General features: G+C 39.7%; 1 protein-coding gene across 1 annotated transcript in view; it reads left to right on the forward strand.

The window, feature by feature from the left end:
* Nucleotides 1-11,159, forward strand: part of SEPTIN7 (septin 7) — a 64,128-nt gene extending 52,969 nt beyond the window's left edge. The window contains exons 11-15 of the mRNA XM_054514424.1: nt 284-409; nt 4,457-4,477; nt 6,741-6,876; nt 9,481-9,620; nt 10,141-11,159. Of these exons, the coding sequence (XP_054370399.1) occupies nt 284-409; nt 4,457-4,477; nt 6,741-6,876; nt 9,481-9,620; nt 10,141-10,180 (463 nt within the window). The 3' untranslated portion in view covers nt 10,181-11,159. The remainder of the gene's footprint in view (nt 1-283; nt 410-4,456; nt 4,478-6,740; nt 6,877-9,480; nt 9,621-10,140) is intronic.
* Nucleotides 11,160-18,370: the final 7,211 nt, after the last annotated feature.

The raw sequence follows: 18,370 nt of genomic DNA on the forward strand, positions 1-18,370 counted from the left end.
AGTTTATCCACAGAGCTCAAACTTTCCAAAGACTGGTCCTGTAAGTTAGTGTTTGGGATATTGCAAGCTTCAGATAGTTTGGTGCAAAATAAGCTGCTATATCTGTGCCTCTGCTGTCTTGAGAGCTTCAATTTAAATGGTAGAGCAAAAACTTTGTGGGAAATGGGACATTAATGGAGGGGTATAATTTAATTCAAGTCAATCTGCAAAATGAACAGGGACTGATTTTTCAGATAGTATTTTGTATTTGTGCACTAAGCTGATAAATTACACTTATTGACAGAACTCATATGCAGGACCTGAAGGATGTTACTAACAATGTACACTATGAGAACTACAGAAGCAGAAAACTGGCAGCTGTTACATACAACGGTGTTGACAACAACAAAAATAAAGGGCAGCTAACAAAGTAAGTTCCTGTTAAGGCTGAATTGCACTTTAATCATTTTACTTTCTTTTTTTTTTGGTTGGCTGATTTTGTGAATGTGTGGTGGTGTTTTGGGTTTCTTAGGGAGGGGTGCTGGTGGGTTTGTATGTATATATAGCCTTCAGTCAGTTCTCTTTAGTGTGTCTGAAAAGAGACAGCCTCTTGTTTACTTGTAATTTGGGGTTTTTTTCCCTCTTTCACTAAGATTGACACTAGTTTCACTGAACATGCTAAATAGTAGATTCAGTTTTGAAGAGAACTGTTACATTTACTCAGAGTTTTATTTCACTGATACTGCAAAGTTCTTGTGCATTAGTTTCTATTTTGGTTTATATGTTACTTGTGGAATTTTTGGTTCTTCTGTGTGAATGATCAATACGATTGTGTCAGGGATGTTTTTGAGAAGAATGGGTTAATATTTATTTAGAAACTCTGAAAAAGCAGACCTGCTACTGTCATCTTTGAAATGCTGCTCTGGCAATTCATATGGCTGCTCATCATGGCAGGGGAATTATTGCAACATCATTATCTTTTGTGAGAAGGGAGTTGCAATGCAGTGTTTGGGGGCTTTTGTAGCTGTTTTTTCAAACTCATTTTTATTACCTCTGACAAGAAGTTATTTGCCAACCAGATGAAGTTAGTCAAAGATTTAAAAGTAGGCTCTACTGTATACTGAATTGCTATTTGAGAATAACTACACTCAAATGTTCTGCTCTGCGTGTAGTAACTGCATCAACAGTAATTAGTGATGAAATAATTATTAATGAATGGTGCTCTTATTTTGTACTATATTTAAGTACATATTTCTCAATCAAAATATAGGGTACTGTTCTTTTCAGCTAATGGTATGCAAAGTTACAGCTGTTCTTCCTGAAAAAGATCCTTGAAAATAGTTGGAAATACCTGCTATTTGCATCCATATGACAGCTACAAAGCCATTTTTCACTAAAGAAATGTTTATTCTACACTCTCTTAATGCTTTAAAAATTGTGAGGGAATGATTTAAGTGGACATGATTTAGTTTCATCTAGTGTGAGTCTACATGAGACTTCCCTGCATGGCACTGACAAAAAATGTAATAGTTTATGTCAGTTATAGCAACTGTTCAGAAGTGTACTTGCACTTAAGTAGCGTTTCTAATGAGGTCAAGTCTTAAATACTAGTTTTCAAATATATGTGTCCATCACACTGTGGTTTCTTCTCACTGTCATGTTTCTGCCATCATGTTATTCCTGACTCGTAGCTCAAGGCTTCTGAGTGCACATAGCAAGTATGTCAGATGAACATGTAGTAATAAGAGTGCAGAAGAGAAAATTCTGCATTTTCTCCAGGACTTCTAACTTGCTATTACTGTGCTTTTTACTGTATTATTATTTGCTATTACTGTACTGAAAAGTGAAACTTTTTCCCCCCCCCCATTGTTATTTGGGATATCAAAGGAAGCTGTTAACATTTTCCTGGGTGTGTTGGTAAATACTGGGGTTTCTTATATACCTTTCAAAATCTTAGTATGTTTTTCTTAAATTTTGGAAAATCTGAACTTTAGTGACAGTACTTTTACCATTTTTGTTTTGTGTCTGCTTAGATTTGTGTTAGTCTCCACCTACAAACTCAGTCTGTTACCTCATCCATGTAAGAAGACTGGTTATTCTGCATTCTTAAAAATAACAACAGAGTCACTATTTAAAATTATTTTTTGTTCCCATATTGCAGACACAATAAGATGTTAGTTTATACAAAAATACATCTATGAGTAGGTTTCAAAACGCATTGTGACCTTCATTCACCCCTCCACCCCACTCAGTTTCTGATAGCATTCCTGATACTTCTTTTTGAGCCAGAACCTACATACACTACCAGGGTCTGGAGTTACTTTGCTTTCTGAAGCACGCTCACTTTGCCTCTCCTGTCACTTCACATCACTGTGCTGTCCCACCAGACTATTTCCAGGTGAATGTGCCTTCTGGAACTATTTTCTCCTTTAGAAATCTGTTGCTTGGAGCACTGCAGTACTGCAGCTCAGAGATGAATAAATACAATTGATGCTCTTTGCTATCAGGGTCTTTTTATTCAAGAGAATGAGTAAATAATTGCAGTTCGATTTAGCCATCTGAAAGATGGCAAAGTCTATTGCAAACTTATAAAGACTATTTTGAACATTTTGTAAGAGTTTGTTCCCCAGAACACAGGGTGACGTAATAAGTAAATACATGAAATTCTTGAATGCCTGTGCTGGTTATGAAGCAGCTGATGCTGTTTTTCTGTTTTTACCTTAACCATATGTTGAGTTGCAGTTTTTTGGGTGTTTTTTTATGCTTTAACATGCATTTTTGACTTCAGTGTATTTTTGTAGCTTTTGGTTTTTTAATCTAGTATAGTTGAAGCAGCATAGAAGGAATCTTCCTAATAACCATGTGCCTCCTGGAAACTGAGGGGGAGGAACAGATATTAACAGTTTATCTGTGCCTCCCCTTAGGAATTTTATGCTTGCCTGCTGGCCTTTTGAAAGAAGTGTCTGTGTCTCAAATTGGGGCAATATTGATTCTTGCATGGGAGACAGATCCTGTATCTGTGTGAGAATGGAGACATGCTCTGATGCTGTCTGGTGGTATTAAAGCATATGGTTAAACACAGAAACACCCCCTGGCTCTGGAAACTCCTAAGCTGCTGGTTTTTGAGAGACTGGGGGGGCAGACATACCAGGAGACATACAGTGGTGCTTGTACTTTTCCAAAAGTATCTCCTGCTGGCAGCTGTTGGAGCTGTTGGACTGACCTTTTGTAGCTTTAAAACAGCTGTATTTTTATGATCCTAGCAGATCTCAGTTTTTCATGCAGCTGTTGACATATTTCTTTAGACAAAAATGCTCATGTGAAAACAAATAGAAGTATGTGCTACAAGTTTTAATAATACTGTGCAGATTAATTGAAGCATTTTTCTGTCCAGTTAATAATCGTAACTCTGATTTGGTGAAACTTGCCTGTTCTGTAAGTAACCTGTTAACTTAGGAGCAATCCAAAGCAAGTATTTTCCATGGTTATGGAGGGGTTTTTTTGTATTTTAGATTTAGTCTGATTTGTCAAATTTTCAATATCATCCTAACCATTAAAAAAATAAAAATGTCAAGGTAGTCTTCAGATATGTAGATAACTTATCTCTAAATCATGTGGTAATTGTTTCACATGTGTACTATGTGACATGTGGGAAAATTTGCTCTGAAATTTCAATGATGTAATTAGGGAAATCTTTTTGGTTTGCTGTATGAAGCTGCTATCTTTAGTGAATTTAAAAAGTAAAATCTTATTTTTATTGCAAGTCATATTGTACGTTGTAAAGATGGGTCTTATCCAGGGTAACAAAATGCACAGTGCTCGAGTCCCTGTGACTGCTCTTGCCTGTACTCTTGGCGGGTTCTGTGAAACAGCCCCAATGCCCTGGAGCCCATGTGAGAGGATGGTGAGATCAGAGCCTGTTTTCAGCCCCTTTTCCGCTGAGCCGGGGCGCGCTGGCTGCAGCATCCCGGTGCCCGGGGGAGGTGACGCTGCAGCCGCTGAGACCCCTGGTGGCCATGGGAGCCAAGTGCTCTTCCTACAGTATCAGAACATTCCCGGCTGTTCCATACACGGCTCTCTGCTAGCTGACAAATTCTAACCGAGGAGAATAAGCCTCCAGGTGGCATTGGTTTCCGAAAACTTGTATGGAGCAAGTGGTGGTTGGTGTCACTAAAATATTTTAAATCTTTTTAAAAGCATAGATGTTGTAGGAAAATTGTTCCTGAAAGCATCTGCGCATCAAACCTGCGTTAATATTGACATGATGTAGTGATCAACTAACTGAATTTGAAATAAATATAACAAGCTTTAGCTAACAATTTCTTCCTTTTAGTATGAAAAATTTGCTTTTGGGGGAGCACATAATTAGCTTTAGGAATCTAATAATATTGAATTTACTTTTTTAAATTATTGCTTTTTGGTTTTGTGGTTTTATTTAAGCATGCTAAGCTAAGCCTCTGTATTTTTTGTTTTTTAGATTTGACACAGTTGAAGGCATGTAAGTGGTGATTTAAATTTTTCCAAAAAACTTAAGACAAAAATTCTATAAACACAAAAAGGATTTCACTGTTTGATGTTTCAAATTTAAAACAGTTTCCTGGTATCCTGCTCTTGGCATTGTTTTTTCCACTAGCAGTTCATTTGGTTTTTTTTCCTAAAGCTGTGCTACTGTAAATTTTAGGCATTTAGAAATGCTTACAGTGACAAATACCACTGTAAAAACCAATCCTCTTTAGAAACCTTTTGGCTAAGATTCAAGTCAAATTTGGTCAAATTTCAAAAATTAGTAGAAGTGCAAAATTATGGAATTCCCCCAGTTTCTATCCATGGCTGAATCATCTTTATATAGATGTTTATAAAGAATTAGTCGAATTTTTATCCTTACCTGTAAATTTACAATTCTTCATTGAATTGGGCATTTAGTAACTTTAATAATTTCTGACCATGATTTTATCTCATTACCTGCTTGCAGAGATTCTACTTTGCACATATCTAGAATAATTTTTAATTTTTGCAGAATAACTTAGAGGACTGTTATTAGACCACATGTCCTCTGAAATCAGTTAAATGTTTTACATCTTTGTTTAGTGATTTGTGGGGTTTTTTTCCCTTCAGCTCTTTTTTTTTGTGTGTGTGTGTTTGTGTCTGATTTTTTGTTTGTTTGTTTTTGTTTAAATCCCTTGTATCATTTTGTCCTAAAATACAGAGTGATGTGCTTTTACCCATGTCACATACTTAGGACCTAATAAAACCAGTTGTGACCTATGTTGTAAAGCTCTCAGCTGTAAATGCTCATTTGTCAGTTAATCAAATTTTCTGTGCAGACTGATTTTTATCACTTTCTCAAATACAGCTTGCATGGCATCCCCATTGGATTTACTAAGTTTTCAATCAAAGAACAGTTCTGCACCCCTTTCAAGTTAAAACTGAAGCAATGATTCCTCAGTATTTATTCTACTTTGTAGATAAACTTTTGAAGAGCAGATGCATTTGAGAACTTTACATCTCTAGAAGAAAATAGTATAGTTTTGACAGCTGCTTAGCTTCCACAAGTACTGCTACTCACCTTTTCTTTAATTTCCTTAGTATTTTCTGCATTATTTTACCTCACCTGTGTTTAACCATTAATTTTTTCCTTGTAAAAGATTGCTAGCAGTTGGCCTTTTGAAGGACTAAAGTAAAAATTAAACTGAAGATCAATTTCAGTTCTGTATATTATACAGTATTTTACTCACAAGTCCAAGCATTGCAGCTATCAATTCAGATTCAGTTTAATATATAGATTAGATGTCATCTGCTGATTGTAACAATTCCAAATATAATCAGTTCATTTTCTCCAACGCAATAGTTTAAATTTTGGCCTTTTAAGCCATAGATACTCAAAACTGAAATAAGAGGCCAGTGATTTGGTTTGATTGCTCTTTGTGGAACAGCAGAGTCTTAACAAAACTCTGTAGCAATCATCACTAGATCTCAATCATCCTGTTTTATTATATGTTTTCAGTGAAACTTACTATTTAAAACCCATATCACCATAACATGGATAGCAGGCTTATACAGCTTTAAAAATTCAGAACAATCCAGGAAAGTATACCATAAAGTATATGGAAAAAATAAAAATAATGTACATTAATTTTGTACATTACATTTATTAATAGCTTTCTAAAGGAAAACCTTCCAACTAACACTTTGAAATATTGATGTTCAGTTGCCCAGACCTTTTTTTCAAATCTGATCTCTCTTTAAAACTATGGCCAGAGCATTCAACACAGTTGCAGTGTTGTCTCTTGGGCTCACCTGGGGACAATGAAGATTTAGAGAGAAAATAGAACTTTAGTCTGTAGTGCTCCTAATTTTCTTATTATGTCCATTAATTTTTTTATATATTTGAATTATGGGGAAGAAAAAGATGGCTGAAGATCACTTGGAAGATGCTAATTTTCTTTTTCTTGTTTTAACATTTCCTCTCTTCCCATGACCAGGTGGTTCTACATATAGAAAGTCAAGAGTTTCTGTTAACTTAAATGTAGTATAAATCAATTGTGGAGGAGGAAAAGATATTGTATAAAATATCTTTTTGAGTAAAGCTTATCTAAACAGTTAATATAATGATGTAAATTGAATTTAAGCTAGCAGTGCCTACAGCAGTGTGTTTATGTTACTGCTTCAGCATTTTTATCTTGCTTTTTCCAGATGTCCTAATGTAACAGACAGGGAAAAAAGTTCTTACTAGCTAACTGCTTCTTCTGGATTTATGGCAGGAGCCCGTTGGCACAGATGGAGGAGGAAAGGAGGGAGCATGTAGCCAAAATGAAGAAAATGGAAATGGAAATGGAACAGGTGTTTGAGATGAAAGTCAAAGAAAAAGTTCAGAAACTGAAGGACTCTGAAGCTGAGGTAACCAAAATGTTTTAAACACCAATATAACTTGAGGCTGAACAAGTGTAGAGATGGGACTTTTTTGCCAAGATTTTGCAACATAATTGATTCCATAGTTGGTTTATATGTGTAAAGACAACACCTTTGTTCTTCCTCAGCTTGTTGCCTTTGCTGAAATGGTATAAATCTAAACTTAAAATGGAATTTAATGTTCACATGCATTCTATTTTTATTTTCAGTCATAGCATGTTAAAATACTCCTTAACTTCCTTACCCTCTTCTTCTCCCTTTTCTTTGGAATATTTTGTGCTTATTCTTCCATGTGATTTAAAAAGTTCTTCTTCTTTTATGTTCTCTTTTTGAACATAAAAGTTCAAAAGACTTTTATGGCTTACATAAGCTCATGCAATAATGATCATTTGTTGTGTTTATTAAAAAAGCATTTCAGGAATTGGAGACAATGCCTCTAGGGATCTCACCTAAATGGGAATTACTAGACTAAGGAAGAGTCAGGGATTTGTTTTTGTCAGTGTTCTGGTACCATTCGAACAAATTTTATGGATACCTAACTCTAATTTCTGTCATCTCCAGGTGAAGTCCTCACAGTGAAACCAGTTTTTTACAGGCTTCAAGGGGCTCTGAAAATGATCTATTAGAACTTCTGAAGTAAAAGTAAAAAATTAAGTAATTTTTTAAGTTTTGGGAAAGCAGTTTCTCACAAGAAGCCTAATAGAGAAGTTCAGAACTGTCAAAGCTCCTTAAGAAAGTTTGTCTCCAAATTTGAGGAAAAATGAGGAAACTTGGAAGGGTAATTGAAATGCTGGGCAGCCTAGGCTCTGTAAGGTGCCAAGGCATACTGGATCAAAGGAAAAAAATTAATCTAGATTTTTTTTTTTTTTGAGAACTGACTGGATAGGGATATGAATAGTAAGTAGTAAGATATGCCAGTCAGCATTTTGATGATTTTAAAGCTATATGTTCTATCTGGATCATGGTTTTTGTAGCCACTTGATTTATCCTTTTTTCAATTTCTGTCTTGAATCTTTTTGAACCCTTTAATACTTCTGGTGTCCATATTTTCCTTGTTATGTGAAGTACAAAAATACTTCTGGTTTTCATGTACTATCTCATGACTTTTTGACTGAGTGTATCCTGTGATACCAGTCTGTTATGTTCATTACAATTCATTCTTCTTTTTTCTTCACCATTCATGGCTTTGTAAACTTCTGTTGTATTTATGTAAATGTAGAAAAGTAAGCAACAGACGGTGCCATGTAAAAATGTGTAAAAGGAAATAGATTTTCAAGAGCTGTGTAAAACAGGGTTATGCAAGAGAGTAAGGAAAGAGGGAGTTTTATATCACTTTCTCTGAAGTGTAGACATCAGGTCGAGGGAGGGGACTCTACTTCGCTGTGGGGAGACCCCACCTGCAGGGCTGCATCAGCTCTGGGGTCCCAGCACAGGAAGGACATGGAACTGTTGAAGTGAGTGCAGAGGAGGCCACCAAGACAATTAGAGGGATGGAGCAGCTCTTGCATGAGTGAAGGCCAAGAGAATTGAGATTGTTCAGCCTGGAAAAGAGGAGGCTTCATGGTGGCCTAATTGTGGCCTTCCAGTATTGAAGGGACCCAACAAGAAAGATGGAGAGGGACTATTTGCAGGGGTGTGGAGTGACAGGACAAGGGGAATGGCTCTAAATGGAAAGAAAGTAGGTTTAGATCAGATATTAGGAGAAAGTTCTTTATTATAAGAATGATGAGGTACTGGACAGGTTGTCCAGAGAAGTTGTGGGAACCCCAACCCTGGACGTGTTCAAGGCTAGGCTGGATAGGACCAAGCCAGGTCTCTGCCCCTTGGCAGGAGGGATGGAATTAAATTATCTTTAAGGTCCTTTCCAACCCAAACCATTCTATGACTTAACTCAATTCAAAAAAGCACTATACCACATGAAAGGAATCATGTCTCCTGACAAGTATTTCCATCCTTACATACAACACATTTGATTATCAGTCTGTCCCATCAACTTGCAGGAGAGAATTCTTATTCTCTTTTGGAATGTAGACAATTCACTTTCTCGATATTACTAATTCATTTAATTAGTGAATAAATTAATCCAATTTATATTTTTTCCAAATAGATCCACAATATAGTTATATCCTATAGTGCACTATAGTTTCATCCTATAGTGCTATAGGATGAAATCAATATTTTGGGGCTTTTTTCCCCCCCACAGAAAGTCAAAGATGTTGCTCTTTTATGCATTAGTGATACTCAAATGCTCTGCAATTTGCTGCTTAGTGTTTGTGTCAAATACCAAAGTATTTTTTAATTTCCTTTTATTTGCCAAACGTAGCTGCTTACAAATTCTGTTTGTAAACTGGGTAGCATTTGGGGCATTTTCTGTTAACTGTAAAATGAAGCTGGGGGATGAATAACCTTTTGGTTTCTGATACTGGCAGTATTTATCACCTTAGAGATTTTAGTCTGAGCTACTTTCTCTGAAGAAAAATACAACACATAATTTTGTTGCATTAGTAAGTTTAGTTACTGATGTTTGTTAGTACAGTTCCAAAAGCTGCTGTGTTTTCTGCACCTACTGACTCTGTTCATAATCTTCTACAGCTGCAGCGACGCCATGAGCAAATGAAAAAGAATTTGGAGGCACAACACAAAGAATTGGAGGAAAAGCGTCGTCAGTTTGAGGATGAGAAAGCGAACTGGGAGGCTCAACAACGTATTTTGGAACAACAGAACTCTTCCAGGTAAATTGGAGTCTTGTTCTGCAGTTCGTGGTAAAACTTCTGTAGCTTTCTGAGACAGTAATGGTCCATCCATGGTTGTTGACCACTATGGAGATGTCACTTAAAAGCCAAGAAAAATCTTGAACTGCTTTTAGTTATAAATGACCATATTTCAGCAATAGTGGGAAAATTATTAGCTTCTAAAGCAGGTTTTAGCCTGCAAAAACCTGATACCACACATAAATGTATCTGTGTTAAAAAAAAAGTTTATATTGATAGATTGCAACAAGACTTCTGAGGGATGAAGAATTAAAGTTCTGAGAATTAAAATGTTTAATTCCCCCAGTCCTTGGGAGTAGAAATCTGGTGATAACTGCACTGCTTGATTCACACAGTACAAGTACTGTGTACTCAGTTTCATCCATTGTGTTGTAACCAGTAAAAGCTTTATTAAAATGCCTGTTTTTAAAAGATATATAATTTTTTTTAATCAGAACATGTATGCATTATTTAACAAACCTTTTTTTTAATGTCATTTTAGAACCTTGGAAAAGAATAAGAAGAAAGGGAAGATATTTTAAATGCATCATTTTGACCACCAGTTATGTATTAGTTGCCAATATGCCAGCCTGGACATCAGTGTTTGTTGGATCCGTTTGACCAATTTTGCACCAGTCGTATCCATAGTAATGGATTTAACAGCATGACAAATTTTTGTTAATTTTGATGGAGAATGAGATGCCTTGAATTGTCTAGGGTGTTGTGTACTTGGAAAAATAACAGCTCTAAGTACCTTTGTTCAGTCTTTTTTTTAAAACAGGTGTCATTTTAATGCAAAAGAAAACATTTTACTGTTGTACAATCATGTTCTGGTGGTTTAACGGTTTACAGGATATCAAAAAATGCAGGACTCTAGACGGTTTTTAGTGAGGATAAATTGCCATAATATGATGCAAACAATGCTTCTCTATTATTATAATAAAAAATCCATTCAGTGCAGCATATACAATAATGTAATTTAGTCTAACACAGTTGACCCTATTTTTGACACTTCCATTGTTTAAAAGGACACATGGAAAAACAAAAGTTGTAAGCTTACAGTGCACCTAAGCTTTTTATAACAACCCTTTTATGTTTTGGATTCTTTAAATATATGCTATTCTCATTTAGTAACTTCTTTAGCCAGAAGGATCTCATTACTGCTTCATTTTTTGTAATAACATTTAATTTAGATATTTTTCCATATATTGTCCCTCCTAAATAGAATATAGCTTCTTTCATATGGTAGGAACCAGTGAGTAAAACTTTCCTTTAACTCCCTTTTTACATTTTATGGTAAGTAGCAGGAAAACGCATTTATAGGTCATTTCTAGGCAAAATTGTGGAGTTAACTACCAACCTGTTTCTACCTGTGTGCAGTCTTTCTTTATTTTACTAGAAATGGGAATATGGCCTCGAGAAAAACATCACCATTTTGCATTTAGCTGTATTCATATACTGCATTTCTGTATTTTTGTTTGTATTGTAAAAAGTTACATAATAAACAATGTTGTGATGTAACACGTTGCTGTGTCAGGAATTGTAATGGAGTTGAACAGCTGAGTACGTCTCTGGAAATGTGTGAACTTTCTCTCTGATTGACCTGTGCCTTTTATTTCACCTGAGGAATCAGTTTAGGATGTAGAAGACCCCATTTTCCATGGCCATGCTCTGTTGGCTAAACAAGGATCTTTCTGTCGTGCCCAGGAGAGGGCACCAAGTGCCTGCACGCCCTGTGCTGTGTCCCACCAGCTCCCCTTCTGGCAGTCCTGCTTTTCCTGCTGCTCTTACTGCCTTCTGCAAGCTTTTAGGAGGATCTGGTGGATGGGTGGGAAACAACACATTTGTAAGTTGTTAAAAATCAATGGGGATTTCTTATGTCTATTTGAATAATATAGAATATCTCATTTTTTTGCACATGTTCCCTGTATTATCTCTGTTATCACTCTGTTTCTCATTTTTCTTTTACATGAATTATGATTACAGGAATATGATTTATTCAGCTAGCTTCTCAAAGAAATTGCATTTTCAGTAGCCTGCATAAAGGCCTCCTTGTAACTCATTTCAGATATTCCGCCTATCTCTTTCAGAGAAGACAACTGAGTATCAGTAAGTGGACATTTCTTTCCCTTGAAAGTAAATAGAATTCCAAAATCTAGTCTGTGATGAGTCTCAGAGGATGTACACTGCCTGCATCTGCCCCTCAAGTTTCATTTTAATTCAGTAAATGGAATAATTTAATAACCAGACAACAGTTACCATCTAGGACAGAATTCTGAACTGCTTTTTGGACTCACCAAAACTGAGGATGCACTCTGTGTGGGTATACGCTGGATCTTTAGCATCCCCATTTGCTCTGAAGTAGAGATGTCTTTAATCAGGAAACTTGGTTTCATTATGCTTGTCTTCATTCTCCTCACTGTTACACTCTAGCCTCTCACACTCACTCATGGTGATCAGAAACTTGTATAAGCTCATTGGATCTTCTGTATTAATCATAGAATCATGAATGGTTTGGGTTCAAAAGGTTCTGTAAGTTTAGTTCCAGCTCCCACATCATGGATAGGGACACTTTCCACCATACCATGTTGCTCAAAGCCCCATCCAGCCTGGCCTTGAACACTGCCAGGAATGGAGCATCCAGAGCTTCTCTAGGCAATGTAATCTGTTACATGGCATTTGTATTTGAATGGAAATGCAGAGCATGTGTTTGGAGTTTCTTCTGAAATAGAGCATTACCCTTTTGGGGAAGACTTCTGTCACCTCAGCTTTTTTTTAAATGCTTTAGCTTTTCATGGTGAGTTTGGCACTGCACTAGGGCTTTTGTATTAAAAAAGTAAAACTGAGAATGATGTCTGAACCTCTGCAATACAGTAGCTGTGTGGCCAGTACAAAATTTGTAAGCTAAAGCAGCACCATGAGACAGCCCAGGTTTGTGGGGTTTTTTTCCTCTACTGAATAAAATGTAATTTAAATGTGTTATTTCTGCAAAGCCAAAACTCATTTTACTTGCTAATATTTGGGTACTAAAATTTCCCTGAATTAGTGTCGGAACTCTGAGCACATGCAGCAGAGGTTTTGTGGTGTGTATGAGGATCAGCCAGAAACCTGCTGTATCCAGGTGCCCACTGGATAATACTGGACTTGTCTCCTGTTTCTTTTAAAGTGTGCAGGAAACACCCCCTGCTCTGCAGAGGCACAGGACAAGAGCTGTTAAGGAGCAGTTCTGTGCATCTGTTGGGCGTTTCTGTATCAGGAGTTACTCCAATAACACAGGCCCATGTAGTTGTGGGGCTGGAAATTTTGCTGCTTTCTTGTGAGAATGAAGATCTCTGTTCAGCTTAGTGTATGTTCTGTGAAAGAGGTAGTGAGGGGAGAGAAAATAATCCTGCTCCTGCCAAATGTGGCACTGCAAACAGCCCTGTTGAATGTGCAATTGCACTTAAATATGGGGGGTAGGTATATTCCATTTTACATAAATATAGGTATGAATATGCATTTATATTTTTATATATGAAGAAGGGAGTAAAGACTGCAAATTTGGGATTTTTCTTCTGATATAAAATACATTCCCACATTGGGTACCTTATCTGGTTGACTGCAAAGGAGGTTCAGCATCCTGATACTCATGATGCTGAAATTGCTGCTTCCAGCATGAAGTACAAAGTTTTGAGGGAATGATGTAGTTCTTTTGGCTTTCACTGCAGTTTTCCCATTTGATAGGCAGTGAGCTGCTGATGCCCTGACTCCTTGAAAGGCCACGTTGGACCTCTTTGGTTCAGGTGACACCAGAGTACTCTTGTGGTCAGGCCGCCAAAACCATTCCTCAATTGGGCACCTCAGGGAATGAGGCAAATCTACATTTCCCCTTCATAATTTCCACAGTAAGCATAAGAGATTCTTAATTGTTAGAGGATTGCTTTTGTCTTCATTAATTCAAGCAACCCCTCAATGTGATTTAAATATAAATGGCTTAAAATAATGCTTTCAAAGGTTTCAATACAGATAAATCAATATAGGTGTCAAGAGTTGGGCTGATCACTGGTTCATGCTTTGACAATAAGCAGAAAGTGTAGCTGAAGTTGTGGAGCAGGCCAATACATGGAGGGTTCATTTTCCTGTCTGTGCAGCATTGTCAGGCCGATTTGTCTGTGGGTGGTGAGGGCAGGCTGTGTTAGTGCCCAAGGAAAGGATGTACTTTTCCCTGCAGACTACCTGATGAGGTTGTTTTTGCACACAGTTCTTGGGTCTCCAAGCCTCTCTCAATGCAGTTGATGTTTCTCCACTGCCAACATCTCTGTTTCCTGACATTAAGCTGTTCAAGGCTCAGCAAAGGCAGTCGCTCTCTTCCCCACAAGCCACACCTGCCTCATCCCACATTCTGGTGAGTATCCTGTTCTGCTGGGTGCCTGGTGGGTTTGGTGGCCAGCCATCAGGATAGCCTGCTCTTCATACCAGGTTCTGCTGTGCTACTCTTTCTGAAAATGGGCTGCCCTCCCAGCACCTTCAGGAATGGAGCACTTCTGGAGCTTTGCTCCATGCTGGGGGTTTGCCCAGTCTGCCTTCCTGTTGCCACATGGTTACTTCTCCCAGGAACTACTCAGCTTGTTCTTCTTGGCAGCTTCCCTTGCTTCTAACTAGTCACAAGTGTTCCTTGTTAGAAGTGTGTGTTACATCCTGGTAAAAATGGCACAGGTCACCTTCATGGGGTGCCAGTGGGATTCCTCCCCCACACCCAGATCTAAATGCCTGCTGGTGCTGGAAAAAAACACTGTTCCCATCCTATTGGCTTGATGAAGGTTATTGGCTGTCTTTGGCTCTCGGCAGCAGTGGGGAAGCCCAATGAACAGAAGGCCTTCCCTTGCTGTGGTCCCAGGAGTATATAGCCGTGAGCCTGGAGGGTTTGACCCGTTCACTGGGTACCCACAGCTACATGGGGTGTCTCTGCAGGAGCAGGAGGGGATGCAGGAGGGCATCTGAAACTACAGGTGGGGACCTGCAAGTGGCCTGGGGTGCCAGGCAGTGCTGCTGTGGTGGCTGCAGCTGCAAATAATTCTTGCATGCTGCACCCTGTTCTCTTCCCTTGCACTATTAAAAGGGGATGACCAGTGGAACAGATTTTTGAGCAGTATCATAAGGAACTGCTGACTGACAGGAAAGCAAGTCAAAATTTTTATCCATTCCCCTCCTGGTTGAAAAAGCAGCTCTGGTTCTGTAACATATCACTTCTGCACTGTCATCTGGAGAGGTTTATGAGGCAGCCAAGATGTTTGCTTTGTGCAGACTGGGCAGTTTTTTAATGAAGGCGATCATATTTCAGCTTGCCCTGGGACAGCTCGACCACATAGGTTGAGATAAAACTTGTGCTTTTGCTTTACTAAGGGAATATAATTCCTCTGCTTCTCAGATACCCCCTGCCCCAGTCTGCCTTTCACCATGAAGGGAAATGGAAAAAGCAGTCATGTCACAGTGACCAGATTTTTGTAGTGTAGCAAGATTACAGAGAGGCAAAGAGGAATCCTTTTTCTGCTCTCACGACTTTCTCATGTGGAAACATTAAGAATTTCCTTCTCTCCTTGGGGAGCTGCTGAATTACTTCTCCCCTGACTTGACTCATCTGAGGTCCTGCATGTGTGGTGGCAGTCCCAAGCAAAATATGGGCTAGGCAGAGGAGCAGCCCTAAGGAGAAGGATTTGGGGGTGCTGATGGGTGAGAAGCTGGGTGTGATCCAGCAATGTGCTTTTGCAATCCAGAAAACAAACGTTTCCTGGACTGCATCCAAAGCAGCGTGGCCAGCAGGCAGAGGGAGAGGATTCTGACCCTTTGCTCTGGTGAGACCCCACCTGCAGTGCTGCATCCAGCTCTGGGATGCACAGGAAGGAAATGGACCTGCTGGAGGAAGTCCAGAGGATGCCACAAAGATAGAGCACCTCTCCTGTCAAGACAGGCTGAGGGAGTTTGGGATGCTCAGCCTGGAGAAGGTTCCAAGGAGATCTTAGAGCACCTTCCAGCACCCATATGTGCCCTACAAGAGAGATGGAGAGGGGCTTTTAACAAGGGCATGGAGTGACAGGAGAAGGGAGAATAATGGTTTTTAACTGACAGAGAGTAAATTTAGATTAGGTTTTAGGAAGAAATTCTTTGCTGTGAGGGTGGTGAGGCACTGGAACAGGTTGCTCAGAGAATTGAGTTGGTACTGCATCTCTGGAAGTGCTCAAGGCCAGGCTGGATGGGGCTCTGAGCAACTTGGCCTAGTGGAAGGTGGCCCTTCTTGTGGAAGGGGAGTGCAGCTAGATGGGCTTTAAATTTTCTTCCAACCCAAATCATTCTGTGGTTCCTGGTGAAGAGGAAAGCTTGCTTTGTATGTGACATGCCTGAGAACTGTGTTGACAGCATTCAGGCCTTCATATGACTAGTAATGGCCTCTGAGAACTTTGAAAGGTCACCTAAAATTGTTGTTTTCCTCAGTTTTCCCTCTGGAAACAGAGATTTGTGCCTCCCTGCAGAAGAAAAGTTTTCTTTACTTGCAGGAGATGTAAGCAGGGCAGTGGGTCTTGGCAAAGTAGACGAAGCTAATTTGGCCAGCTCCAGTGAATGAGTGTCCTGCCACCTGGCATGGCATGAGCTCCCTTCCCTTTCTGCTGCTGTGTTGGTGATTTTAGACCCTGCATGGAACTGGTTGAGCCCCCAGAAAATGAACCAGTTGCAGAGTAATTTCATCATGCCTGGAAACCTTACAGAAATTAAATTCAGATTAAATCAGTGGGATTCCCAAGGCTTTGCATTTCCTTTCCTGTGCACCGGACCCTGGTGGGGTTTCTCCCCTGTCCCCACAGATGGTGTAGCATAGTCCCTGCTGTTCCTTCCTGGCCAAAGCCACTGTTCCCAGTATCCCATCTGCATCTGCAGCTGAGGCTCCCTTCCAGATGGTTGTGATTAATAGATTTTTCCCCAGAGGCATTTTCCCCGGGGGAATAGAAATTCAGTGCTGCTGTTTCATCAGCTCTGACTGCAGAGCAGCCCAGGCTCATTTTATTTCAATTCTCATTGTCTGCCAAGCTACTGTCTCACAGAAACATCAGCATTTTTATTTAATCCTGCACAAAGAATGTATGCTCTAATTCTCAACGTTGCAACCTAATTCTTTGAATTGCAAATAGCAGTGGTTTCACTCCTATTCCTAGTGTGTGTAGGTCATAGACTTTTTAACAGTTCTTTGAAAATAATTTTAAGTCCCTTCTGTCTTTAATTTGCTTTTGGGTGCTCAAGATTTGGCTCTCTCCAAAGGTGTGCACCTCACGCTAGGTTGACACTAGGGAAAAAGTGGCAGCTAAGTAAACAGCTGGGCTCATCTGAAGGCTTTTCAGGTTCAGATGTTTGCTTGCTGTGGTAGCCCACCTGATGTGCAAACCTGATTACAGTGAATAGTGCAGAGAAAGGTGTGTTTTGTGGTCTGCTTGTGTTTGCCAGCAGTACAGTGAGCACATGTGTTATGAGCAGAAAAGAAATAACCCATTAGTCCCTGCACAAAAATTCATGCACAAAAATTCAAATCCCAGGAATGACCCAAACCATAAGGAACTTAAATAGTCTGTCCTTATTTAAGCAGCAGGTGGCAACATCCTCTGCCTGATGAAATTCATCTTAGGTTTTTGTGAAGGGTTTCTTTTTCCTTCTTTTGGAACAAGAGAAACCTCAGGCTGTTTGCAGCCTCTGCCTTTCTTGGGAGCACCTTGCCAGTACCTCCAAAGAAAGGTCTGCAGAAGCATAGTAGGAAAGTGTCTCGACTTTTGTGCTCTAGTTCCTGTTTGGAGAGGGTGTTTCTTCCCCTGTGGGTTGAATGGTCTTCACTGAGCGTAACCTGCAGTCAATCAGTGATGCGTGCAAGAGCACAGAGGACTGCCTCCATGTGTACTGACAAATGCTTTGCCTACATGCTGGCTTTAGTTGGTTGGTTTGGGAAAGATGCAAAAAAAAAAAAAAAATTCCCTAAATACAAGGATGTGAGCAGATGTATGCTTTAGTGGCTTCTCAAATCAGCTATTGAGAAAAACATCTGTTTTCCTTTTCCCAGCCTTTCCCTGCAGAGCAGCTTCATGAGCCCCCGGACTTTCCTCATTCTGCCCTTGTTTCCTCAGCCTCCTGCTGCCTTCCCTGTGGTCATGCCCTGATTCTCCTGCCCCAGCCTCTTCTTCTGCTGCTCCTACAGTGACTGATGTGTCTGTGGAAAAAGACCCCACTGAGCTGCCTCCTCCCCACACATCCTGCTCCTCTCCTCCACCTCCCCACTGCCCTCTCCTGCCATTACCTCATCTTTCCTCTCCACACTGTGCCTGCAAGAGCTCCTTGTACTGAGGGGTTTGTTGCTCCAGTGAGCAAGGGGATAATGAGGGAAAGCCACTTGGGAATGGACTGCTGTGCTGGGCAAGCAGCGCTCAGCCCTCCTGTGCTCCTGTTCACAGCTCCTCATGCACTCCAGCTCTCCACCTTCTTTTTCTCGCTGCTGGGCACAGGGACTGCTCAGCTGTCCCAAGGCTGGCTCTGGCCTGTAGGGAGAGGTGTCCTGAAGCTGAGATGGGAGGTAGCAGAGCTGTAGTCCCATGTGTTTGGGATGCACCTGATTGCAAGCTGGGCACCCATCCTGGATAATGTTTTAAAGCATGACTCTGTGTGCCTTGTTCATACTGCCTTTAATGAAGCATCAAGTCTCTTGTTTAAAGGGTGTTGCTGCT

This window comes from Molothrus ater, chromosome 1 (assembly GCF_012460135.2).
Source record: "Molothrus ater isolate BHLD 08-10-18 breed brown headed cowbird chromosome 1, BPBGC_Mater_1.1, whole genome shotgun sequence".
Classification (NCBI taxonomy): Eukaryota; Metazoa; Chordata; class Aves; order Passeriformes; family Icteridae; genus Molothrus; species Molothrus ater.